Source organism: Cetorhinus maximus, chromosome 30 (genome assembly GCF_964194155.1).
Source record: "Cetorhinus maximus chromosome 30, sCetMax3.hap1.1, whole genome shotgun sequence".
Lineage (NCBI taxonomy): Eukaryota > Metazoa > Chordata > Chondrichthyes > Lamniformes > Cetorhinidae > Cetorhinus > Cetorhinus maximus.
Window position 1 is genome coordinate 13,009,401 of NC_135908.1, and position 26,973 is coordinate 13,036,373.

Consider the following 26,973-nt stretch of genomic DNA (forward strand, 5'->3'; position numbering starts at 1 on the left):
CGAGGAGACGATTAGCAGTGCCCCCAGCCACAAGACACCCCCGAGGACCACGGGCACCAGGGAGAGAGTGCGCTTCAGTGACAAGGTCCTGTATCATGCACTGTGCTGCGATGACGATGATGATGATGATGACCGGGAGCAGCCAGCGGACGCGGTCCTGTCGAGTGCAGCCACGGCCATCGGTGCCAGTCAGGAGAGGGCCGGCGGTGTGGCACCTAAGACGTCACCCTCACCACCACCCATCCCCAAGCCACGTCCCCACTGCCAGCAGCCCGCAGTGACAGCCAAAGGCAACCCCTCCAGCAGGAAAAAAATCATGAGGAATAACAGCACACAGACCGTGTCCCACAAAAGCACTCAGACACTTCTGTCATATGGGTCCTCCAAGACACAACAGAACTCAAACAAAGAGGTGGCAAAGTAGCCTCCCCCTTCCCCCCCCGCCCCAACCTCCTCCCACCCCAAATGGGAAACTTGCTTGACTACCTATTAGCATCATGAGGCTCAGGGATTTTCAATAAAATATATTTAAAAAAAAAATGTTTTACAAGAAAAGGTAGATTCCAAAATTTTGCACCCCATTGACTGCATAAAAAAAGCACTTTACGAATCTACTTTTTTTTTAGCTTTATTTTACCTGGTACCTTCAAGATTGTAGGAGGCTTTTATTTTTGTCTTAAGTCGCAGTATTTAATCTTGCCTGAGTACTGTGCCTGTAAATAGAGCGTGCTTCCAAACAAGCCTTTCTGTCTCTGTGCTCTGCTTCTCCTGGAAATGTCCTACAGTTGATAATGATTTTCATTACTCTTTTTTTTTAAATTTCCAAAACAATTAAATATGTCCCAATTTAATTGGTTCATTTTTTTTTTGTTGAATTTGAAAAAAGAATTTCCAGCTGCTGATGTCTGTTCTAAATCCTTTCAGCCCAGAGTATTTTGGCACTTTTACTGGACCATTAACCCATTTCAGATGATGTGACATCACTCAAGTGGCACTAGATAGAACCACAAATGAATGGAGAGAATTAAAAAAACTGGTGCACCATTCTTTAAATGAATATTTGAATGAACTGAAAAATCTAAACCTTAGGATTTAAAAAAAAAATTGTGCATAAAATGCTTCCATAATATTCAGTGGGAGATTTAACCCATTGAGTGCTATCTAACTCTAGATTGAAGTGTACTTGGAGATTGCCCTAACTGGTACAAAAGCGACAGTCTGTAATGTTACCGTTTTACATATCAGATAAAGGACAGAGCAGTGGTTTAAATCAAGTCAGAGTATTTTGTTCCTACAAGCTATTTTTTTTTTGAAAGACACTGTGAAGCAGCCTGTTTGAAGGAAAGTTTACATGTTTGATTTGTAAGTCATACTGTATGGTTTGTTTAATGCAAAACATTGACTCATTTGATGCAATAAATTAGTGTCTACTTTATCTAATATATCTTGAGTTTCAAGGTTAATTTAAAGTAAAAAAAAAACATGCGATAAGGTTTTATATAACATGTAACTCAGCCAGCAGTGCAATAATTGTCACACAGCGAATGATGATTAACTTAAAGGCAAGAAGGATAAGCTGCCTGAAAATAATAGTCTCCCAGCATCGGAAATGTGTATCAACTTTAGTAAGCTTGGTGCCAGTAACATGCGTTCACACTAAAGAACCTTCCCATGGTATTTTTGAGTCAGTCGGGTAATGTACTGTTGTATATGGACAGAATCATGTACTTTGTAACCTGTAGCAAGGGTGACTAGGGGTGGTCAATAAATGCTGACCCAGCCAGCAAAACCCACATCCCAAGAATTAATTTTTTAAAAGTGTTCTACTGCTGAGGGGGGAGCTGAGTCTCACCTAGCCTGTCTATTTCAGACCATAATATCTGATCAGTACTATATATATATATCATTTTTCTTTGAAACCAGGAAGAAACCTTTTTGTATTAGAAGTATGGCAGAAATATTTGTCTGTATGACAGGCATGTTTCAACAATATATATTTTAAAGGTACAATGCCAATGATTCATATTTTTCAAAGGTGTTTTGTTGATTTTGATATTTAGAGGATCATGATTACTTGTGTGAGCCAACCAACATTCATAGCTGTGAAGGAGTGTATATGTCTGTCAGCATTAGATTGTGTTTTCCAGAATTTGTTTAAGGATTGGGTGAAGAGCGTTGTGCCCATGGTGAATGGAATAGCATTTTGCGCATGTGAAATATCGCAACCGGGTGTTCATATGCATTGGGTTTTGCACAATCGTGGCCTTGTTATGTGTCCCACTCTCTGGTTCTTTCTCTTAAGAGAAAAGATCTACTATGTGTTTCGTTCTGGAGGAAGTTCACAGCACTCTACAAATGTAAATGAGCCCCATTTGCATTTTGTCCACCCAAGAAAAGGCAATGAAAACAAAACATCTACTGTTAGGTGTGATTCTGTGATTGGACAACACTTGCTGAACAATCCTGAGTGTGCTAATAGCGGCACTGACAACCAATTTAAGAGAATCAGTGGAGCTTGCAAATTGACTCATATACACTTGCTAGAAGTGATAGACATTTGTACACAGGGACTTATTCTCTGCAAACAAAAGGAATATGTTCAAGCCTTGTACCTTTTTTGAATTACCTGAGAGTTTGGGAACCTGTTGCTTTCTCCATGCCAACACTTCGGCCAACCAGAGTCGACTTGCCAACCGGTCAGCATCCTTTTCTCCTGTAGTGTAAATTGCTGTGATTGTTTGAAATCTGGCATTCTTGCATTTGTTAGAAATTTGACATTCTTGCATTTGTCCTGGTGAGCACAAGACAGAAAGCTTCAGCAACATGTCCCTCTTTTCAGCAACAGAAACAAACAATGGGATTGCTGATGCCAGTTATGAGCCACTAAGAATTTGATTATAGAAAATATTGGCTGACTCTAAATGAATTAGAACAGCAATGATGGGATTTGCTCCTTATTAAAATCTCCTGGTGTCTTCAATTGGATCAGAATTTCAAATTCACTTAAGAGGTTTGCGCCATTGTGTATAAAGTCAGTGGATTTTCTTCCTAAGTAAGATTTTTTTGTTGCCAATGGGTGCAGGACAGTGTTACCATCTGATATGAAATTTTCTGATGGTGCGTTCAGATTAAGTTGTGTCCAATAATTAGGACAAAGGGTGCTGTCCGTGTTTTGAATGAAAATTGAAGGTATTGAAATCTGCAAGTAGTTCAGGAGTAAGATGCGCTATAATGTCAGGATCTGCCAAAAAAAATGCCAAGTCATTCTTAAAGATGAAATGTATCCATTTTGCGTTGTCATTCAGGTCTGCATTTACATGGCTTCTGTACACTTATTGATATCTCTCAGTGCTAGCTTGCTCCATGTTTTATGATTTTAAAACTGCTGACTGGGGGCTGGAAATATTCTGTGGAGAATTTACGAAAATCTGTTTTGCTCGCCAGTAATATGACTTGGCGAGAGGCATTGTGGCAGCTGGCCCAATTCATGTCATTGCGACGTCACTGAAATGGGGTTTCTATATAAAATTTCTGCTCCAGGCTCCCTTTGTCCAGCTGTCATGAAGCATAAAGCGGAGACAGAAGAAGACTGAGAGACACCAGCAAGTACATAGACATTAAATGATACATTTCCCATTGAACAGATGAAGGGGTGATGTGATATCTTGTACTGTTTTAAACGCCTTGCACTCTCGGTTTGGTTAACCATAGCGGGTGATTACCTCCGGAACCACCCTCGATATGTCTGCTAACAGTTTATAGTTCTGTGACGATATAGCAGGTTCCATTTTGAAATAAGGAAACTTGAGCTAATTAAAACACTAGGCTGTTGCTTTAGACAGATGTGATATCAGTAAGACGGGAATGGTGCCGGTGCAAGATTCGCTTCCTGATATGAAAAAGATAGGAAGCTTTAGCTGAGCTTAAAGAATCATAGAATTGTACAGTCTAGAATGTGGCCATTTTGCCCATCAAGTCTGCACCTGCTCTTACAAAGAGCAATCCGGTTAGTCCCACTCCCTCGATCTTTCCCCATATTCCTGCATTTATTTTCTCTATCACACAGTTATAAAATTACCTCCTGAAGGTTATTATTGAATCACTATCCACCATCCTAATAGGGCGTGTATTCCAAATCCTAACCATTTGGTGCTTAAAAAAGAACCTCCTCATGTGACCTCTGGTTCTTTTGCAAATCAGCTTAAATCTGTGCCCTCTGGTTGTCGACCCATCCGCCATTGAAAACAGTTCCTCTTTTATTTACACTGTCTAAACCCTTCATGATTTTGAACACCTCTATCAAATCTCCTCTTAAGCCTTATCTGCACTAAGGACAGCCTCTGCAATCTATCCACCTAATTGTAGTTCCTCATTCCTGGAACCATTCCAGTAAATCTTTTTCATACCCTCTCCAAAGCCTTCACCTCTTTCCTAAAAAATGTGGTGCCCAGAATTGTACACAATACTCCTGCTGGGGTCAAATTCGTGTTTTATCTAAGTTTAGCATGACTGCCTTCTATGCTCTATGTCCCTCTATTTATAAAGTCCAGGATTTTCCAGGCTTTATTAATTGCTTTGTTTACCTACCATCTTCAAAGGCTTGTGCACAAACTTCCCCCCAGGTCTCTCTGTTCCTGAACCTCCTTTAAAATGTTGTCGTTTAGCATGTGTTGGTCCCCTCATTCCTCCTAACAAATGTATCAGCTCACACTTTTCTGGGTCAGGTTTGACCTTCCATGTGTCTGCCCATTCCACCTGTGTCCTCTTAGAGTCTATTGCTATCTTCCTCACTGTTACTGCACTCACGAATTTTGTTATGGTCCGCAAATTTCATGATTGCACCCTTTCCCCTCAAGTCCAAGTCATTACTGTATATCAAAAGCATCAGTGGTCCTAATACTGAACTCCTTCGGTAATGGTGATTCATGATAACTTCCCCCAGTGCATCAATGCTATTTAATAATGAAAATGATTAACTTCCATACTGATTTGCAAATCGGTGCCTGGGTATAAATGATTTTACATTGGGTTCCCGTGGCACACTGGAGAGCAAATTCCCCGCCTGGATCTTTCAGAGATAAGTAATTTTAAAAATAATACTTTCAAGTTTCTTTGTACAAATTTTGGTATGCCGTGGAGACGGTAGGTATTGGGGATGGAGCGCTGGGTTTTCTTTCTTGATTCAGGTTTAATAAGCACTTTGGAAGCCTTTGGTCGCTGTTTATCATGCAGCATGGGATAGTGGACCTCACGTGGGCAGGTAGATTGCATGGGGAGTGAGTGTGGAAGGCGGAGGGGATTACAGTTACAGTGCAGGTCCATTAATCCAGAGGGCTGATCAGTGAACGCTGACCCAAAGCTTCCCGGAAAAATAATGGTGCGTGAATGATGCACATTATATTTAATGTGCAAAGTGTCCTGCACGTTCAGGGGATTGAAAGATGCATTGTAAGTTGTAAATCTCCAGCACTTTCTGTTCGATTTATGCCACTCCACTGTCTGTCTCAGAAGTGACATCTTGCTCTCAACTTGCCCATTATTTTTAGGAAGTTACTGGAATTACACATTAATTGGCCATTAAACTTGCTGCAGAAAGTTGAGTCTCATACTGAACAGCTTAAGTACGCTTTTAACAAAGTGATAATTGTTACTGCCATGCTAATCAATCTCTGATATCTAATTTGAACCTCATTCTTTCAGGCGGTAAATTCTTCTTCAAGATTTTAAACATAAAATTTTGAATAGTTTTATTACATTTCCCTTCTGCCTTTTGTTCCTTCTCTTAATCTGATTTTTCTTCCCCTCTCTTTATTTCCCTCACTGTACATGAGTTGACTCTGGTTCAGCCTCCTCCTCCAGTACTTCTCTTCCTTTCTCAATCCTTCAACCCCACTGGTTGCACGGAGGTAGAATGTTGGACCCTGCCATTCACTGAGGTATCAGATGCCATTGTTGCTCTCCTGCACCTTTACCAGCTCAATCTCCCTGCAAGTTATGGGGCAAACAAAATTTCCAGCTGGAAGGTGAGGGAAGACGTTTAACTAGTGGTATACTCTGCAAGATGCCTCATCGTAGCAAGATTTGGGTGAGTATAATTTATTCTGTCACTTATTTCAGCACCCAAGCCGCTGGAGTGTGGAAGCCACTCCAGCAGCACTGGTTATTAGAGGAGCTATACTTCCATCTATGATACAGATTAACTTTTTTTAATCACAGCACAATCAACTGTCCATATGAGCACGAGCTAATCATTTAGATTGGAAAATACAGTGGACACAATTTGTTCAAGGCACATTAATACATCTGTTTTCCCGGTTATGCTTTATTTTTAAAATGAATGCAACAGGTGTGACAAACTCACATTGCCTGTTATTAAATGTTAATTAATTACCTTATGTTTTTCATTATATTTATCATACTTAGAGATCCATTCAGCTGAATAAAAATATTTATGCAGGTGAGTAATTTCTAATTATAATATGTGTTTCCATATTAAGTCTTCTTAAAACAATACAGCAGCCTAATATTAACACCGAGTACTTTAAAAATTCTGACAGCTGGTGAGTTTGTTATTAAATCTTATTGTTTGAATGTTCAGAATCGTGCCTGTATAGGGGTCAAATTGCTCTCAGTGACATTTACATCAAAGGCACTAGCTTTTAATTTGTATCATATTCTTCAATGATACTAATAAAACACGTGGAGGAATTTGACGTGGCTGTGCTCGAGCACTTGTTGCAGATGCCATTGAAAGCAATCTCACACCTGGTAACATCTGCGTGATTTTGAACTATCTGGCTGAATGGGTGTGGTATATTAACCATATAATGCATGGAGCATGGCTGAAACTCAGTTCTTGACAATGTCAGTGGATATTATCAGGTGAGGCAGGGGGTACGTGATAAATGTGACACAAAAAGGAAGTTATGCATCATGGCGCCTTAATTCCTCAGAAGTTAAGCGCCAAAGAAAGATCATTAAGATTTAAGGCTCTTACACCACAGGTACACACTTGACATATTTGTCTGAAATGTTCCTTTTACTTTAGCTGAGGAACTCATCTAATGGTGTCGAACAGCTTAACACCTCACCAGAGTAACACTGAGAAAAATTCAGATATTCTATGACCTCAGGACATTCCATCGCACTTTACAGCTAATATTGTATGTTTGAACTGTAGTCAGTATTCCAATGTATGATTGTGAGGCATTCAATTGCTGCACAGCAAGTTCCCACAGATAATGAGAGAGCGACCTTTCTTGTGATGATGTTTGAGAGATAAACATTGACCGTGACACCAGGGAGAACTCCCCTCCTCTTCTTTGAATAATGTCACAGGATCATTTTATGTTCACCTGAGAGGGCAGACGACCTCTTAGCTTAACATCTCATCCAAAGGACAGCACCTCCGACAGTGCAGCACTCTCTCACTTTCTGCACTGGGGAGTGTTAGCCTAGAGCAGGATGTGAACCTACAAAATTATAAATCATTTGCAAGAGTCTGAGCTATGGTTAACATCACAAATGATCTGCTTTATATGATTTCCCTTGCGGTGGATAGATTGATTATTGTACCATGAGATATTACAATTGTCTCTTGCAAGCTGCTAATTTTATTAATTGTAAATAATGTCACATTTTAGGACTATGATATACATTATAAGACAATTGTAAGCCTGTAATTCTTTCATAAAGGTTAAGGGAATTCTTGTTAAATTCTAGTTTTATTACCCACTCCGCAAGGCTACATTATAAGAATTTTAAACCATTCTGTTCTGCAGAAGGGCTCGTTGACTTGTCATAATGTGAAATATTTACCTTTAGTCATTTAGGTTGAGGGGTTACTAAATGAACGGTTATTAGTCTGGAAATTAAATTGGCACTTGGATAGAATTTTCTGTGGTTGAATGATAACAAGAAGTGATTTGGCGATCAAATATATTATTCATCAAGTTGAATCCATGGCAGACTGGCTGTTAAAAACTGTTAGAGCTATGAAAGTGCTTTTACGGAGACTTTCCCCTTGCAGCTATCAGTTCTGGCCTGTTACTCATTTAGACAGCGTAGCGCCATGGGTTAGAAATTCATCGCGCTAAACGAACATTATTGCATCAAGCACCTGTTATTCAACTTGTCCGATATTGAGTTATATAGAAGTTAATGAAGCTGGGTATGTGAGGGATGGTCCATATGCTCGAACCCAAATACTACTACTGCCAGGGTGAACCCCTGTGTGTTTGTTACTGCAGTACTATTCCCAAGATACTTGGAGTTGTTGCAGCTTACTTCTCCCTTGCTCAAAGTGTTAATACCTCAGCAGCCATTCATGTCATTAATCGCTGTCAATAAAATGCATTCTTCTCAAAGTTAGGATTGAGGGCCCTGAAACTACAGGTATCAGGTTAGCACATGGACGCCTGACATCTTTGCCCGAAATTTCCCTCTACTATTTCAACAGAGGTGCTAATCTATTCATTTTAACCCAGCTTAATGCCTCCACGAAATAACAGCGAGATGATCACATGAGGCTTTGTATTTCAGTACAACCTGTTGTACTCATAGGGCCCGATTTTAACTCTGGTCTAAGTGAATGGGTTTTGATTAAGTTAAAATCTCACCAGTCTATGACCTCTATTGATGCCTCAGTGTCAGCCGTTGGTAGTGCTCTTGTCCCTGAATCAGAGCATTCCAAGTTCAAGCCCCACTCTAAGGATTTAGCACAAAAATCAAGATTGACACTACAATGGAGTACTGGGGGAGTGCTGCATTGTCGGAGGTGCTATCTTTGGGATTAGACATTAAGCCAAGGTCCCTTCTCTCTCCTGACCCAATGGCACTATTTCAAAGAAGAGCAGAGGGGTTATCCCCAGTGCCCTGGCCAATTTTTATCCCTAAGTCAATATACAAAAACAAACAAAATAGTGATTATCACATTGCTGTTTGTGGGAGCTTGCTGTGTGCAAATTGGCTGCTGTGTACCCGCCTTAAAACAGTGACTACATTTCAAAAGCATTTCATTGGCTGTGAAGTACTTTGACGCATCAGGTGATCATGAAAAAGTGCTATGTAAATGCAAAGTCTATTTCTTTCTATTGACAGGAGGGTGGGGTTGGGAGGGCTGGTGCGGAGAGTAGTGGGGAAGGGGTGGTGGAGGGGGCTGTGTGGCCCTTGGCCCCGTAATGGGTGAAGAGCCTGGCAAGGCTGGTGTGGCGGAGATCCTGCTGATATCGATGGCAGGGCTGCATTGAAATCTGCAGACTCCCACCCAACACTTGCCTGGATTAACTGCAAGGCCAGCGGGTGGGAGTAAGTGTTTGGGGGCAGCCAGGCGTGCGTAGGGACGGGTATCAGCAACCGGTCAAAGAACGATCATGAGATTGTGGATCAGGGGTTCCTGGAGGGAGGCCCGGTGACTCCTTGAGGGGCTCCTGCTCCTCCTGGCCTACCAGCAGTTCTAAAAAGAGCAGGTTCTTAATGCTTACCTCGATTGGCACATCTCACCTGGATCAGCCAGTGTGGGACGCGGGGCGGCATATTGCCACCAGGGGCCAATTAAGAAGCACCCGCCGGGGGGGGCTACAGTCCAATTAAAGACTCATGTCCAAGAACTGCCGAATCAATCAGACGGCAGGCAGCTTGGGCTGATAGCTCAACAGCCTCAGCAGTGGCGCCATTAGTAGCGGCCATTCTTGAGGCTGCAACACCATGGAGAGGGTGCCCTATTGGCGTGCCACCCCCCAAAGACAGGTGACTTAGGTTGAGGGGATGCCAGGGCCAATCAGGCAGACCCCCATGCTCGGGAATCAGGGGTCTTGGTCGTGGAGCACCCGCGGCACCATTGCTGCCAGGGGGCTCCAGCGTGGGTCATGGGATGCCCCTAAAGGAGGGCTCTCTTGAACCCGAAACCTGGCAGTCTCCCCACAGAGGGGCATACCCTCCTGATACAGGCAAAATGTCTCTGCAGGCAGTAAGCAGTCCTAAATTGGCCACTTTAAGTAGCTGAACTCGCCACCCAGCTGGTGGTCGTGCTGCCAACATTTCCGCTGCTAGCAATGTGCCATGGTGGTGGGAAGACGTCCACCTCCCCTCCCAATGCCTTCTGCACCATTTTGCCAGCCCTCCAGCCCCCCCAGTACATCGCCAAAGGGCATGGAAAAATTCAGCCCACAGTCAGCGTTGTAACGCAGGGAGAAAGCAAACACAATGGAGGGGGCAAAGCTTTTATATGCTTCAGCTGATTAAATTCTTTCTGGAGAATGCAATCTGTTATGGTCCCTGTAGAGACCAACAGCTTAAAAAAATTCAAACTTCCAGTTGATTGCTGAAAGGATGTCACAGCAAGATTTCACGTTTTAAGGCTTTTACTGTAACAATCAGACTAAAAGCACAATTGACGAAACACTATTGTTTTAGGTAATTTATATTTTACGTTACAGAACAGAACATTTCCCCTTTCACTTTTAACATAACCATAAAATTCACTTCATCTGTATATTTAACACTGTCACTTAGGTAGATATTTGATTTTCCCAGAGCCAGTCCAAAGTGATTCTTAGTTCCCGAGCATTGACTTCATTCTTTCCCTTTCCCAGCCTCGTAACTTTTAACCCTGGTGAGGGGTTCTTCTGAAGATTCTCCTTTAGTGCAAATCTTCCATCCTCCTTTCACAAATGTTGTCTTGTCAATCCAAGCATGAGCTCCTGCATTAGTTTTTGCCTCTTGCTGCTCTCTCTCTCCTGGATCCTGGTAGTCTGCCTGTGTCTGTGAGTTTCAGGGATATCTTAGATATTCTTCCCCTTTCAAAGTCCATCTCCATGGTAAGTGAATTGCATGGGCCTTGTATCCAGGTAGAAATGCTATCCTTGACACTCCAACTCCCTTTTACCTTGGAAGTAAATGGGCAGCTTAGAGCATCATTGTTTACAACCTGACATTGTCAACACCTTCCTGGGACTTTGGAGACAAGCAATCTAACCATTGCAAACACAGATGCTGCTGCCATTGTTTCCAAATGCAAATACCTTACACCTTTCCAGCAAACAACTCAGGCCTCCCTTTAACCTTTAACAGCCATGTCACCCAGGCCTGTTGTTAGGCAAACATCAGAACAGGTCACATGATCCCTATCATTTTACCTGAAGTTAAAGATACGGCTTCAAAGCATAATAATCTGATAAACCTCACATTTATAACAAATAGCATTCAGCCAGTATTGATTAATGACTGACTGATAGGAATTTCTAATGAAGTCTCACCTTCCAATGTTTTATTGTGCTTTTTAATCAACAGTTAAATAAACTTACTAATTTTGCAATTATTTTGAACTCTTACAATTGTACAGTTTCTTTCTTTATAGAAACATTTCTTATTTTTGAAAAGGTATTTCCTTGCTTTTCTTCTTCAGGTATCATAATTCCCAAGCAGAAAAGTCAGTGCATGGTCTGCTGCTGGAGTTATGACAATGGAACTCTAAGACCAGCTGCTAGAAGTTGTACAAGAGAAGCCAGTGGTGAGTTTCCCTCTTTGAGGTTGTTTTTTTAATGAAGAGTGAGACACTGCCTGTTTTGCACTGATAGTGAAAATGTGGGAACACACAACTTAGAAAATCGGGACTACTAAGAAAGCAACTGTTATGATTCAAGGTCTCCTATGACACTTTACAGCCTCCAGAGGCTTGCACATGTTTCCTGTGTATCAACACCTGATCTTGTGTGCAAACTATCTGGGACAGTAGGTCTCTGGGAAATAATGAACCTTTTTACTTTTAGCCTAGGCAGTGAAATTGCAGAATATCACCATGTACCTGGTGGTATTACTCCCTCCAATGGAAAACATGCTGGCAGATATTAATTCAGGTTAAAATTGGTAGTTATTCAGATGTAAAACTATATAGAAGCAAGAGCAAATCAGGAGCTTAAAGTCCGAATTGCAATAGCAATGCATCAAAACTACCTTTTGCGATTAACTTGGTAGATTGTTTTGGCATTCTTCATCCTTTTCAACAAGCTTCCAAGGGAGTTTTAACAAAGCAAAATAGGTGTGGTGCACACTATAGATTTCCACCTTAGCATTGGATTCAGATCTGTGGTCTCCAAGTGAGCTAATGAGTTGATCAAAGGTCGGTATGTATGTCTTGTTGGGAGGTCTTGTGGACACGGCTGTCAATTCGATCAGATTTCTATAGCTTGATGAACCAACCAAAGTAATTACTTTTTTACTAGCAGAAAATTTCCTTACGTGAAAGCAAGTGCAAAAATTAGTTAAAGTAATATGGAAATGAATTGATGTGGACATAGTGACTGAAGCACTGTAGCTCAGAGAGAAAGTTAAACCCACAAGACTGTTTGGATTCCACTCTTCCTCCTCCTCAACCACTCATTATCATCCAGATATTTGTTTTAATCACATGTAATTTAAACCATTGATTCTCAAACTGGAGTCTGTAGACCCCTGGAGGTCTGGAGGGAGCTGCCAGGCGGTTCGTAATGCAGGACCAGCTGTTAGGTGGGCGACAAGGGTGACTGCCAAGGGTGCTGTGATAAGCCAGTGAGCAGATAGTCAGAGGTATGTTCTGCTTACCTCATTGCTCCTGCTTTCGACCTGCTCCTCTCAGTCGACCTCCCCTCCATGTTCCTGATTTCCCTGTGCCCCTGCTTTCTCCATCCTCTGCTCACTCAACATGTGCTCTGCTGCCGCTTGAGCAGTGTGCTTCCCCATTGCTCCTGCTGACTCCTTCTCCCCTAGAGCTTTCTGTGTTCTGCTGTCTCTCTGTTCCTGCTGTCTGTGCATCTCCCAAGGTGTAGACAGACTCTGCAGTGAGGAGCAGGCACACCCGCCTCACTGATATCCATAAGTAAATACTTGTTTTCTAAAAAGTATTATTAAAACACACTTTAAATGTAGCACACTCATATTTTGAGATTACATACTGCTGAAAATAGAGACACGCAGGCAAAGCTATTTGTCTTGCACTCCTGAGAACAGATGCAAGAATGTCAAATTTTAAAGGGAGGAACAATTTATATTGCATGAGAAAAGGATGCTGATTAGTTGTCAAGTTAACTTTGACTGGTTAAGGCCTTATCACGGAGAATGCACCAGGGAACTATTGATCCTCACCCCTCTGTTTAATTCAGAAAAAGTGCAGTGCCTGGACATGTTCCTCTGCAAGCAAAAGGAACTTGCCAACTAATCAGCACCCTTTTCTCATGCAGTACAAATTGTTGCTCCCTTTGAAATCTGGCACTTTTGTGTCTGTCCTGATGAGTGCAAGACGAAAAACTTGAGCAGCATGTCTCTTTTTTCAGAAATGCTCAAGTTCTGTTCGACCAAGTACTATAGCAGGAGGTCCATTTGAAACCCATTTGACAAGGGGCCTATCAATGATAAAAGTTTGAGAATCACTGAACTCTAGAACTGTAGGTTTCAATAAAATCTGTTGGTGCGTTATATCAAAACTGTTCAGAAATCTGGCAGCCAACTTGACAATGACGGTAGAAGATGAATATAACTCTAGAATACTTGATAAGGCAGCACAAACAATCCCACAAAAATGCTTCAACAATCGAGGTAAAGAGAGGTTTCTCATGAAACCGTTATACTTGTAACGCTTGCTGCCACAGTTGCTGTCACCGCATTATCCATAGCCTCATGCTCCCTCTCCACACCCACCTACTTGTACTTGCACCAATCTAACGTACAGGGGGGTCTTCTCAACACCGGGAATGTCAAACATCAGGTTGTGTGACCATTCTGGCAGTCACCTCCACCTGCCCACAAACAGAGTTCCCCTTGGACCTGCACTTCAGCAGCTTCGCTGGGAAGGTAGGGGAAAAGAGACAGAAGCAACGACAGGACAAACGAGGAGTAGAACGGTTCGAAGTGGCTTCCTCTTGTACACTCTGGTTTGAACATCGACTTTAGCAACTTCAGTTCTGAGGCACCACTTTCTGGCAGTGGCTCTCATTGAATTCCACAGCCTACATAAGGATTTGGAAAATTTACACCACCGCCCTTTCAGCCCATCATGAATTTGCTGGCCCAAAACAGCTATCCAGCCCAATCCCAGCTTCCATAGCCATAAAGGGTGCAGCACTTCAAGTGCATATCCAATTTTGATTTTTTTAAATGCAATAAGGGTTTTCTGCCTCTACCACCATTTCAGCCAGTGAGGCCCAGAACTACCCCACCTTCTGGGTGAAAAAAAAAAAATCTCAACTCCCCTTCTAAATCCTTCTACCACTTACTTTAAATCTATGTCCCCTGATTATCGGCCAGTCAGCTAAAGGCAGCAAGTCCTTCCTATTGAGTCCTCAATTTATTGTCCCTTCAGCCTCTCCTGTTCCAAAGAAATCAAACTCCAGCCTATCCAATCTTCCTCCATAGCTAAAATTCTCCAGTACTGGCAACGTCGTTGTAAACCTCCTCTGTACCCTCTCGAGTGCCATCACATCCTCTCTGTAATGTGGTGACCAGAACTGTATGCAGTACTCTAGCTGTGGCCCAGCTTGTGTGTTATACAGTTAACCTTCCTGCTCTTATATTCTATGCCTCGACAATAAAGGAAAGTATTTTGTATACCTGCCTTTCCACTTTGGATCTATTTTACCCACCTCCTGTGTTTCTAATGGCTTTTTGCAGTTATGATCATTTTTAGTTCATCCATCACCTTTTCCCTTTTCTCAGCTTTTAAGAATAACATTAAATATATTTCAGCTCTTGACCTTACCTCATGCTCTCCCCTCTCCCTCTCTGCTTTCATTAGTATTTTAAGGAGGATATCTCAGTATTATTTGTAGTTCCAATAAATGATCAGAAACATTGAACTGTTGAGAGTGTCCGCGTATTTCACCACTCTCTGGTTTTCTGTTGAGGTTAAGTCATGTCCATCATAAACCTATAAGGACCCAAATTTCCTCTGACATAAGTGATGAAATACTTGGTGCAGGAACCAATTGTACCATGAACGTGCCCCTTGCCTACCTGTTAACATTTACAGATCTCTTGGGGGAGGATTGCATAATATTTCATTTGTCCATGTGTAACTTATACACACACCCCTGTGCACTATGCTTTTCCATTGTGGTGCATTAAGATGACAAGCAAATGGAGGGACCAGGTTCCTATGCCACATTTGCCATCCTTTGTGCTCTTCTCAACACCAGTTCAAAATTTTCACATCCCAGTAAAAATCAGTAATACTGGCACCAGTAGCCCCGGCGTTCCAGTTTAAGGTATACAAGACCAGTTCGGACAAGTTTTACTGGTACCCTTTATTTCCATGTTTTACTGGGATTTTTTTTTTTCTTCTTCTGAGCGTGTCAAGGAGAGCCTGTGCATTCTTTGTTCCTCAGGGCTTCTGGCAGAATTGGCAGTAAAAGGTTCAATTCCCACAGGCTGTAGTGCCCACTGTAATCCATAGCAGAATGCCAAGGAAACTGGCAATTCAAAAGCCACAACAATTTTTTTAAAGTTCTTTGCTTCATCTGAAATATTTATAAGTCCCCCCAGGCCAAGGAATTAGGCAGGTTTGGGGATGCAACTAGCAAGCAGAAGTGCTCTACTATTATGTTTCTGGTGGACATTTTGTTCCATCTTTGATGTTTCTGTTCATTCATTCACAGGATGTGGGCTTTGCTGGCTGGGCCAGCATTTATTGCCCATCCTTAGTTGCCCTTGAGAAGGTGGTGGTGAGCTGTCTTCTTGAACCACTGTAGCCCATGTGGTGTAGGTACATCCGCAGTGCTGTTAGGGAGTTCCCGGATTTTGACCCTTTTGTGAAGGAACAGTGATATTTTCCAAGCCAGGATGGTGAGTGACTTGGAGGGAAACTTCCAGGTGGTGGTGTTCCCATCTATCTGCTGCTCTTTGTCCTTCTAGATGGTAGTGGTTCTGGGTTTGGTAGGTGTCTAAGGAGGCTTGGTGAGTTCCTGCAGTGCATTTTGTAGATGGTACACACTGCTGCTACTGTGCGTCGGTGGTGGAGGGAGTGAATATTTGTGGATGTGGTGCTAATCAAGCAGGCTGCTTTGTCTTGGACGATTTCAAGCTTCTTGAGTGTTGTGGGAGCTGCACTCATCCAGGCAAGTGGGGAGTATTCCATCACACTCCTGACTTGTGCCTTGTAGATGGTGGACAGGCTTTGGGGAGTCACGAGGTGAGTTACTCATTGCAGGATTCCTAGCCTCTGACCTGCTCTTGTAGCCATAGCATTTATATGGCTAGTCCAGTTCGATTTCTGGTCAATGGTAACCCCCAGGATGTTGATAGTGGGGGATTCAGTGATGGCAATGCCATTGAACACCGAGGGGCGATGGTTGGATTCTCTCTGTTAGAGATGGTCATTGCCTGATACTCATGTGGTGCCAATGTGACTTGCCACTTGTCAGCCCAAGCCTGGATATCGTCCAGGTCTAGCTGCATTTGGACATGGACTGCTTCAGTGTCTGAGGAGTCGGGAATGGTGCTGAACATTGTGCAATCATCGGTGAACATCCCCGCTTCTGACCTTATGATGGAAAGAAGGTCATTGATGAAGCAGCTGAGGATGGTTGGCCTGAGGACACTACCCTGAGGAACTCCTGCAGTGAAGTCCTGGAGCTGAGATGACTGACATCCAAAAACCACAACCATCTTCCTTTGTGCTAGGTATGACTCCAACCAGTGGAGAGTTTTCCCCCTGATTCCCAATGACTCCAGTTTTGATAGGGCACCTTGATGCCACACTCGGTCAAATGTGGCCTTGATGTCAGTGTCATTGATGCGGTTAACCCTGACCTCAGCAAGACATTGATCAAGGCAGCTTTTTGAAAATGAAATAAATTTTGCCTGGAAAACTTTACCATGAAAACTTCCCGGCTGCCCTTAGAAAGCCAATCATGGGATCATACAGCGCCAAAAGAGTAACTAATTAATCTCGCTCCTCTACTGTTTCCCCCTAGTCCTGCAAATACATCCTTTTCCCCATACACCATTCCATTTTGTTGACTTTCCCTTTTATGAATAGTTGTAGATCATCTTTTTATTGCAGAGACAAGAACAGCAGATCTCTAAGCTAAAGTAATTGTTCCTATTGACTGAAGAATGAGTACATAAATTGAATTTTCAGGAGCAGTATTTTCATTTGTAGAGGCATAGGCTGGGCTTTCTTTGGCCAAATGACCTTGGGATACTGAAGAAGGAGACATTGGGCAGAATTTTCCGGCGGGTGTGCGGGGGCGGGCCCAACACGCCGACGCGTAAGATGACGCGCGATGATGTCGGGCGTGTGTTCCGCCGTCTTCGCGCACCATCGCAATATTTCCTTTCGTGTCAACGGCCTATTAAGGTCATTAAGAAACCAATGGAGCCACTTGAGAACGCTGCCCGTCCGATCTTAAGGTTGGCAGGGAGGCCGAAAACCCAAGCGGCCTTCGCTTTTTCTCAGGAAACCTCATCCACGAGCGGGATGAGATTTCCTGAAGCTTTTATTAAATAAATAAATAAATGTTCACAAATTTACAAACATATCCCAACGTCACATGAGGGGACATGTTTAAATAAATTGTCACATTATTTATACAATTCTTTTATTATCCACTCGATCTCCCTGAGGCAGCTCCGTGCCTCAGGGATATTGCTGCGCGAAAGAGCGTTGGCTCCGACTCTCCCTCCTCCCCCCCACCCGCAGTGGAAACGCTGAGCGCTACCGGCTGCGCATTACGCAGGGCGGGCCTTAATTGGCCAGCCCGCGTAAAATGGTGGCGCGCAGCCAATCGCGGGCGGCGATCAGCTCCGCGCCCGCTCCCGCTCATCCCGCCCGCCGTAGGGAAAATCCTGGCCATTGTTTTGAGGAAGCTTTTCGTCTTGCACTCATCAGGCCAACTGGTATTTTCTTGCGAATTGTTCTGAATGGTGCAAGACGAGAAGTTTCGACAAAAAGAGTTTTTTGTTTCCAGCAATACTCAAGTCCTGAATATGGTCAAGGCTCTAGAGGGTGGTTGGTCACGCACCTGCAAACATCAGCCCACATTTGAGTTGGTGAAGATGTAGAACAGCTAAAAATAATATGTACCAGTTAGCATGTAGTGAAGAAACCTACTGGCACTGAGAATAATATTCTTACGTAAAACCCAACAGAGTACAGAATCTTATCTTGTCTCCTGCTTTTTTAGCAATTGCAAGTGCAGCATGTAAATGTGGGGGAGGATTTGAATCCGTTTCTCCTAAATCTTTACGGCGGCCAAAATCTGGAGGGATGGACGAACCTACAGGGAACATGGGGAATGAAAAGGATTAAAATTTACTTGGATAATGAGTATTTTTATTACCTATTAAGATTCCTCTCACAAGCAAAGAGTCACAGTGAGGTTCCAACGAACGGTTCTTCAGCCTAGTCCGAGATCCCTCATGGCCATTTTCAATGCTTCACATTATCTCTCACATAACAGGCTCTGCGGCTGGGATTTCCTTACAGGTCAGTGATTCGAAAAGCACAGGTCAGTGAACAGAAAAGCCAAACCCACAAGCGAAGTGGACCAATGGCAACTTATTATAGGGGAACGTCTGAAGTTACAACAAATGTTAATTAGACAGTAGCCTTAAGATGTTACCTTGGTGCGCACACTGACAACACCCAGCTCGCTATCATTACCAATTCTCTTGTCTCCTCCAATGCCCTTGATTTGTTAGGCCGCTTGACTTACCTCCAGCATTGGATGATTAGAAACGTTCTCCAATTAAATATTGAGGAAGCTAAAACCTATCTCTCCATAGCTAAGAACACCTACGTTCACCCCGGTAACATTGCCCATATTAGCCCCTGCTTCAATTCGCCTGTGGCTGAAACCCTCATCCATTCTGACATTTCCTCTGGACTTAACTGCTTTCCTGGTCACTCTCCCATTCTCCACTCTGTAAAATGAAATCATCCAAAACAGAATGGTGGAGATGGCTCGAGGGGCTAAATGGCCTGCTCCTCTTCCAATTTTTTTTGCATTCTCATGTTCTTAAGTAACTCTGCATATATCCTCATCCACCCCTGTGCTCGCTGACAGGCATTGGCTCCTGGTCCAGCAACATAATGATTTTAAAATTCTCATCCTTGTTATTAAATCCCTCCCTGGTCTCTCCCCTTTCCATCTCTGCCACACTCCTCGAGCCTTTTCTTTTTATTCGTTCATGGGATGTGGGTGTCGCTGGCTGGGCCAGCATTTATTGCCCATCCCTAATTGCCCTTGAGAATTGAGTGGCTTGCTCAGCCATTCCCCAGAGCCAACCACATTGCTGTGGTTGACTCTTAGCTGCCCCCTGAAATGATCTAGCAAGTCATTCAGTTGTACCAAACTGCTACAGAAAAGTCAAAAAGGAATAACACCAGATGGACCTCCCTGCAATGACTTAGGCACCAGAAATAACAATGGTACACTCATCCCTGCAAAGTCCTCCTCACTAACATCTGGGGGACTTGTGTCAAAATTGGGACATTGTCCCACAGACTTGTCAAGCAACGGCCTGACATAGTCATACTCACAGGATTATATATAACAGCCAATGTCCCAGACGCCACCCACCCCATGCCGGGGTATGTGCTGTCCCACCAGTGGTAGACATTTTGGAGGGAGTTGCCCTGGGAGTCCTCAACATTGACTCCGGACCTTGAAGCCTCATTGCTCCAGGTAAAACATGGGGAGGGATTACCGCCTTGCTTAACACCTACCACCCTCCCTCAGCTGATGAATCAGTACGCTTCCAGCTTGAACACCACTCGGTAGAAGAACTGAGGGTGGCAAGGTACACAGAATGGGTGGGAGACTTCAATGTCCATCACCAGCATGACTCAGTAGCACCACGACTGACCAAGCCTTCCTAGTCCTGAAGGACGACCTGCCAGACTGGACCTGCAGCAGGTGGTGAGGGAACCAACAAGGGGGAAAAATCCCACTAGACCTGGTCCTCACCGGTCTACCTGTTGCAGACGCATCTGTCCAAGACATTATAGGTAGGAGTCACCATTGCACAGTCCTTGGCATACCTTCCATAGTGTTGTGTGGCACTATCATCATGCTAAATGGGATAGATTCAGAACAGATCTAGAGCCAAAACTAGACATCCAAGAGATGTTGTGGGACATCAGGGGCAGCAGAATTATATTCAACCACAATCTGTAACCTCATGGACTGGCATATCCCCCACTCTACCATTACCATCAAGCCAGGGCATCAATCCTGGTTCAATGAAGAGTGCAGGAGGGCATGCCAGGAGCAGCACTAGGCATACTGAAAAATGAGGTGTCAACCTGGTGAAGCTACAAATACTACTTGCGTTCCAAACAGTAGGCAATAGACAGAGGTAAGCGATTCCACAACCAACAGATCAGATCTAAGTTCTGCAGTCCTGCCACATCCAGTTGTGAATGGTGGTGGATATTTAAACAACTCACTGGAGGAGGAGGCTCCACAAATATCCCCATCTTCAATGATGGGGGAACCCAGCTCATCAGTGCCAAAGATAACGCTGAAGCATTCACAACAATCTTCAGCCAGAAGTGCCAAGCCAATTAGGCACCTTGGCCTGATCCTGAGGTTCACATCATCACAGTCTTCAGCTAATTGTTTCACTCCTCGTAATATCAAGAAATGGCTGAAGGCACTGGATATGGCAAAGACTATGGGCCCTGACAACATTTCATTAACAACACTGAAGACTAGTGCTCCAGAACTTGCCGCGCCCCTAGCCAAACTGTTGCAGTACAGCAACAACACTGGCATCAGCCCGGCAATGTGGAAAATTGCCCATGTATGTCCTGTCCACTAAAAGCAGAACAAATCCAACCCAGCCAATTACCGCCCCATCACCCTCCTCCCGATTATCAGCAAAGTGATGGAAGGGGTCGTTGACAGTGCTACCAAGAGGCACTTGCTCAGCAATAACCTGCTCACTGGTGCTCAGTTTGGGTTCCGCCAGAGCCACTCAGCCCCTGACCTCATTACAACCTTGGTTCTAACATGGAAAAAAGAACTGAACTCCCGAGGTGAGGAGAGAGTGACTGCCTCTGACATCAAGGCCGCATTTGACCGAGTGTGGCATCAAGGACCCCCAGCAAAACTGGAGTCAATGGGAATTGGAGGGTGGGGAGGGAGAGGGGTGAGGAAATTCTCCACTGGTTGGAGTCATACCAAGTCCAAATAGGAAGATAGTTGTGGTAGTTGAGCGCCAGTTATCTCAGTTCCAGGTCATCGCCGCTGGAGTTCCTCAAGGTAGTGTCCTAGGCCCAACCATCTTCAGCTGTTTCACCAATGAGCATCCTCCATCATAAGCTCAGAAGTGGGGATATTCGCTGATCTTCATTAGCATTCAAAGCTCCTCAGATACTGAGCAATCTGTGCCCATATGCAGCCCGACCTGGACAACATTCTGGTTTGTGCTGATAAGTGGCAAGCGACATTCAAGGCACACAAGTGCCAGGCAATAACCTTCTCCAGCAGGAGAGAATATAACAATCTCCCTTTGACATTTAATGGCATTACCATTACTGATTCACCCACTATCAACATTTGACCAGAAACTTATTTGGACCAGCTATATAAATAACATGACTACAAGAACAGGTCAAAGGTTGAGAATTCTTCACGTCCTGACTCCGCCTGTCCACTATCTACAAGGTACAAGTCAAAAGTGCGATGGGATACACTCTAGTACAAAGATTGGAAACATTGTCAACTGTGATGAGAATAGTCTTCAACTTCAAAATGACATAGACATGTTGGTGGATTGGGCAGGCAAGTGGCAGATGAAATGCAATGCAGCGAAATGTGAGGTGATTCAGTTTGGCAGGAAATATATGGAGAGACAGTATAAAGTAAAGGGAGAGCCTCTAAAGGAGGTACAGGAACAAGGGGACCTCGGCGTATATGTACATAAGTCATTGAAGATGACAGGGCAGGTTGACAGCGGTTTATAAAGTATATAGTATCTTGGACTTAATAAGGGCATTGAGTACAAGAGTAAGGAGGTCATATTGAACATGTATAGGACACTAATAGGCCTCATCTAGAGTACTGTGTCCAGTTCTGTGCCATACTTGAGGAAGGATGTGAAGGTATTGGATAGAGTACAGAGGAGATTCACAAGAGAAATTCCAGGAATGAAGAACTGTAGCTATGATGATAGTTTGGAGAGGTTAGGACTGTTTTCCTTGGAGAAAAGAAGACTGAGAGGAGACTTGATAAAGGTATTCAAGATCCTGAGGGATATGGCCAGGATAAATAGTGAGAAACTGTTCCCACTCAAGGGAGCATCAAGAACTAAAGGGCATGGATTCAAAATAATCGGCAAAAGGAGTAAAAGTGACGTGAGGAAAAATCTTTTCACCCAGAGGATGGTTGGAGTCTGGAACAAACCTCCTCAAAGGATGGTGGAGGCAAGTTTGATCGAGGTGTTCAAAAGGGAATTGGTTTGCTATCTGAAAAGAATGAATGTGCAAGGTTATGGGGATAGGGCAGGGGATGGGACTAGGAGGAATGGTCTTTCAGAGAGCCAGTGCAAGCTCAATGGGCTGAATGACCTTCTGCACTGTAACGGTTCTGTGATTCAGTCTCTGGATGAGTGTAGCTCCAGCAACACTCAAAAAGCTTTGTACCATCCAAAACAAAGCAGCCTGCTTGATTGACACCCCATCCACCACTTAAACATTCACTCCCTTCACCACCGATGCATAGTAGCAGCAGTGTGTACCATCTACAGGATGCACTGCAGCAGCTCACCAAGGCTCCTTCGACAGCACCTTCCAAACCCGCGACCTCTACCACCTAGAACTACAAGAGCAGCAGATAGATCTGAACACCACCACCTGCAAGTTCCCCTCCAAGCCACTCACCATCCTGACTTGGGAATATATATCCGTTCCTTCACTGTCGCTGGGTCAAAATCCTGGAACTCCCTCCCTAACAGCACTGTGGGTGTACCTACACCACATGGATTGCAGCGGTTCAAGAAGGCAGCTCGCCACCACCTTCTCAAGGGCAATTGGGGATGGACAACAAATGCTGATCCAGCCAGCGAAGTCCACATCCTGTGAAAGAGTAAATTAAAAAAAACACTCGTGCCCAGCTGCACAAAACAAAATTGAAGGAACCGCACAGTGAAAAAAATTTAAAGGGAACATATTTTTCTACAATCCTTCGCTGCGCTGCTCCGATTCTGGCCACTTAAGCATCCAAAATTTTCTTTGCTCCATCATGGGTGGCTGTGCCTTTAACCGCTTGGGCTATAATCGCCTCCCTAAACCTCACTGCCTCTCCAGCTCTCTCCCCCTTTAAGGCAGTCCTTTGTCCAAACTTTGATGGGTCCTGATATCTCCTTAGGTGCCTCAGTGTCAAATTTTATTTGATCGTGTTCCTGTGAAGCACCTTGGGGCTTTTAAGCTGCTTTATCAATGCAGCTTGTTGTTGTTGCAGGACATAAACATTTAACGTGTTTGTATGGAGTTCTGTTACCTTAACAATTATGTTGACCCATATGAACTAATATTTTTTTTTATTCATTCATGGGATGTGGGCGTCGCTGGCTAGGCCAGCATTTATTGCCCATCCCTAATTGCCCTTGTTCAGAGGGCATTTTTTAAGAGTCAACCACATTGCTGTGGGTCTGGAGTCACGTGTAGGCCAAACCAGGTGAGGACAGCAGCCTTCCTTCCCTAAAGGACATTAGTGAACCAGATGGGTTTTTAATGACAATCAACGATTGTTTCATGGTCATCATTAGACTTTTAATTCCAGATATTTATTGAATTCAAATTCCACTATCTGCCGTGGTGGGATTTGAACCCAGGTCCTCAGTGTATTACCCTGGTGTTACATACAGATAGATAGACGGACAGACAGACAATGCCCCTTTAATTACAGTGAATGAGGAGGAACTGAGGCTCAGATATTTAAGGATTCAGTCTGCATTTCTTCTGGTAAAGCAGCAGTGTGAAACAAGATTGATGGAGAACAGCAGCAAAAGTGCAAACCCTGGAGAGCTGAGGTTGATATTTTATTTCGGGAATCTAATTGAATGGCTACAGTGTCCCGGGGCAGAATTTCTAGCTCGGCGTGTGGGCACGCCCCCGACCTGCTCAAGCGTAAGATAGCGCGTCATGACATCGGGCGAGCAATATTTCGGGCGGAAGGCACACGCGAAAGTCGGGAGAGGGCAACTAAGCCCATTGAAGTTCAAATTGCCCCCGATTTTTCATGGTCTGTCCAACCTTATGTTTGACCGGCGGGCAAACCTGCCGGGCGGACTTTGCATTTTTGATGAAATCTCGTCCAAGAGCGGGATGAGGTTTCCGTTACTAAATTTAAAAAAAAATAAAAATGCATGGACTGAATTTTCATCGTGTGCGTGTTCAGGCGACTGATTCTGATGGGTGGGCATTCTTTTTCCGGATCCTAAAATCTTTCTTTATCGCTTTAAAATTCTTCAGCTGCCCGAGGCGGCTCTCTGCCTTCAGGGAGCTTTCATTCAGCGCTCCCTCAGCACCCGCGCTGACGTCAGCGCCTTCCCTCCTCCCGCACCCCCACACCCTGGCAATGCTGAGCATTAATTGGCCATCCAGCGTGAAATCGCAGTGGGTGGGGGAGGGGGGCCAGCCAATCACGGGGCAGCAGGTCCATTCCCCGGCCGCTCCTGGACCCACCGATTGCGCCCGTGCTCTGACCTAAAAATCCTGCCCATAAGATCTGATATTTAGTTTTGTAAGCGTGACTGATTGTCTTAAGAGAAATAACTCTCAGCCTAAAAGTTATATTTGATCCATGATTTGTCTGTGCAACCGAGTAAGTGCAAAAGGAACGCCCTCATCACCCAGAGAGCCTCTGCTCTGTAACAGGCGTGATTCGATGTCATGTGAAGCTCACCTTCTTGTAGGGATTTCCCTCCACCTACCTGATAAATTATTTTAGCCACGATGCCTCCCAACGCCCCATGATGAGGGCCGCGATCCCAGACAAAATGTGTTCAGATTGCAGCAATTTTGCGGCAGTGGGTGAACCCGAAACCACTGCTTTTCCTTATAAACTATCACCGACCAAATAAAGGTCCCTTGCTTCCCCCCTCCCCAAAATGTTGTACAGTTCAGACACTGGACCTTGAATGCTGAAATCAGACGAAGGCTAATGACTTTTGAGTTCCGGTATTACAGGTGGATGTGGATCATTAGCCGGATGAGGAAAATGATGAAGAAGTGAATGTCCTAATACAAGGAAGAATGAATGAAAACATCCCATTTGACAGTTTTTCAATTAGATCCTGGGAATAAGGATTACTTTGGGGAAATTTGCCAATGTCAAATGTCTTGCAGCTTCATAGTAATTAGGAATGGGAGAAGACCATTAATCCCTTCGAACTTGTTATTCCATTCAATGAGATCATGGCGCTTCTGTGATCGAACTCCACCTTTATACTTTTGGGGCACAAAAACCTACTAATCTCAGATTTAAACCTTACAAATGATCTAGCATCAATTGCTGTTTGCGGAAGAGATGCCAAACATCTACCACCACCTTAATTTTACTCCTGAAAGGCCTGGCTCTAATTTTTAGACCTGTCATGAAAATATAATTATTTTCTTAAAGTTATTGGGATTTATTATAAAGTAGGAATAGTGGGATCTAGATTGTGTGTGTGTGTGTGTGTGTGTGTGTGTGTGTCTGACTTAATTGAATTAAAGACAGCTGGCCTGAAGGCTTTGATGTATCCGAAGAGAAGCTAAGTTTGAAATGTTAAATAAGTAAATGGCTGAAGTTTTAGAATGAGGTGTAAAGGAAAATTTGTATTTTTTAGATAAACCAGAGTAGTTTGAATTTCAAAAAAGAGGGTGAAATGTTACACCTAGCCAGAAGAAGCCAAACAGTGTGTTTATTTTTCCCAAAGCTTACTGATAACGTTGGTACTTTGGAAGATTTACATTGTTAGAAAGGTAAAATCCAAAGACATAGGGCAGAATTTTACGACAGCGGGATTTTACATTCCCGCTGTCGTCAATGGGATTTATAACGGCCTGCCGCATTTTATGGCCCCGTCCCTACCGAAATGGAGCCATAAAATTCTGCCAATAGTGAACCAACAAAATTTGCATTCAAAGGGGAAAATATGTATAAAGGAGAGAAGGCTATGTGTAAGAAGGAGGATTTCTAAGATCTAACAAGTGTGAAAAGCCTCTATCCTCTATGTACCAAGCTGCTGCCTATAGGAACTGAAGCTAAGAGAATTTGCTGTGAATATCCTGGGTATCGTGTGCTTTGCCTGGGTGTGTTAAAATCTATTTTGCTTTTACTGTTGCCTTAACAGGAGTGTAACTGGAAGTCAGATTAATTACAGGAACTAGGAGTTATCATAGTAGTAATTTATAGATCTATGTATGTGCTTAAAATTATTTCTCTTATTAATAAATGTTTAATTTAGTTTTATAAAGAAAAACCTCTAAGACTCGATGGACTTATTACTACAGAATTCAAGGCACACACCTTGAAATGAAAATACAAATTGCAAAACAATTGTGGCAGTTGTTTCAAGCTTTCCTTTGGGATTTGAGCAGATTAGCATTTACCATCCACTGTGCCATAACAGACCTTCAGTTCTAGGCTACCGAACAGAAATAGTTTCTCCATGTCTACCTTATATGTTCCCCTTACTATTTTGAAAACTTCATTCAACTCACCACTCGTGCAATCTCATCTTGTAATATAACTCGTGGGATGAAATCGTCCACTATTCACTAGCGCAGGTAGGTTTGCTCGCATGAGCAGACAGTATGGCGAGAAGGCCAAAAATTGGTTTCACAACATTATGAAATCAGTTTGCGATCGTCCGCTCAGCCCGTGGATAGCGGGCTATGTTTCCCGTCATTGGATGTTGGGAAACTCATTGTAATACATCAGCATATCATTATAAGGCCAGCCCGATGGACTGAACCAATCCCCCTACTAGATCATCCGCTCTTCATGCTGA

The 26,973-nt window shown here is 43.6% G+C and overlaps 1 protein-coding gene and 1 long non-coding RNA gene across 2 annotated transcripts in view; both read left to right on the plus strand.

Moving 5' to 3' along the window:
- Positions 1 to 1,432, plus strand: part of LOC144669954 (inhibitory synaptic factor 1-like) — a 4,379-nt gene extending 2,947 nt beyond the window's left edge. Inside the window, exon 2 of the mRNA XM_078532234.1 lies at positions 1 to 1,432. This exon is cut by the window's left edge and continues 347 nt beyond it. Within this exon, the coding sequence (XP_078388360.1) occupies positions 1 to 424 (424 nt within the window). The 3' untranslated portion in view covers positions 425 to 1,432.
- Positions 1,433 to 5,584: 4,152 nt separating this feature from the next.
- LOC144670047 (uncharacterized) overlaps positions 5,585 to 26,973 on the plus strand; it is a 44,645-nt gene continuing 23,256 nt past the window's right edge. The window contains exons 1-2 of the long non-coding RNA XR_013573813.1: positions 5,585 to 6,457; positions 11,405 to 11,509. This is a non-coding gene — a long non-coding RNA (uncharacterized LOC144670047). The remainder of the gene's footprint in view (positions 6,458 to 11,404; positions 11,510 to 26,973) is intronic.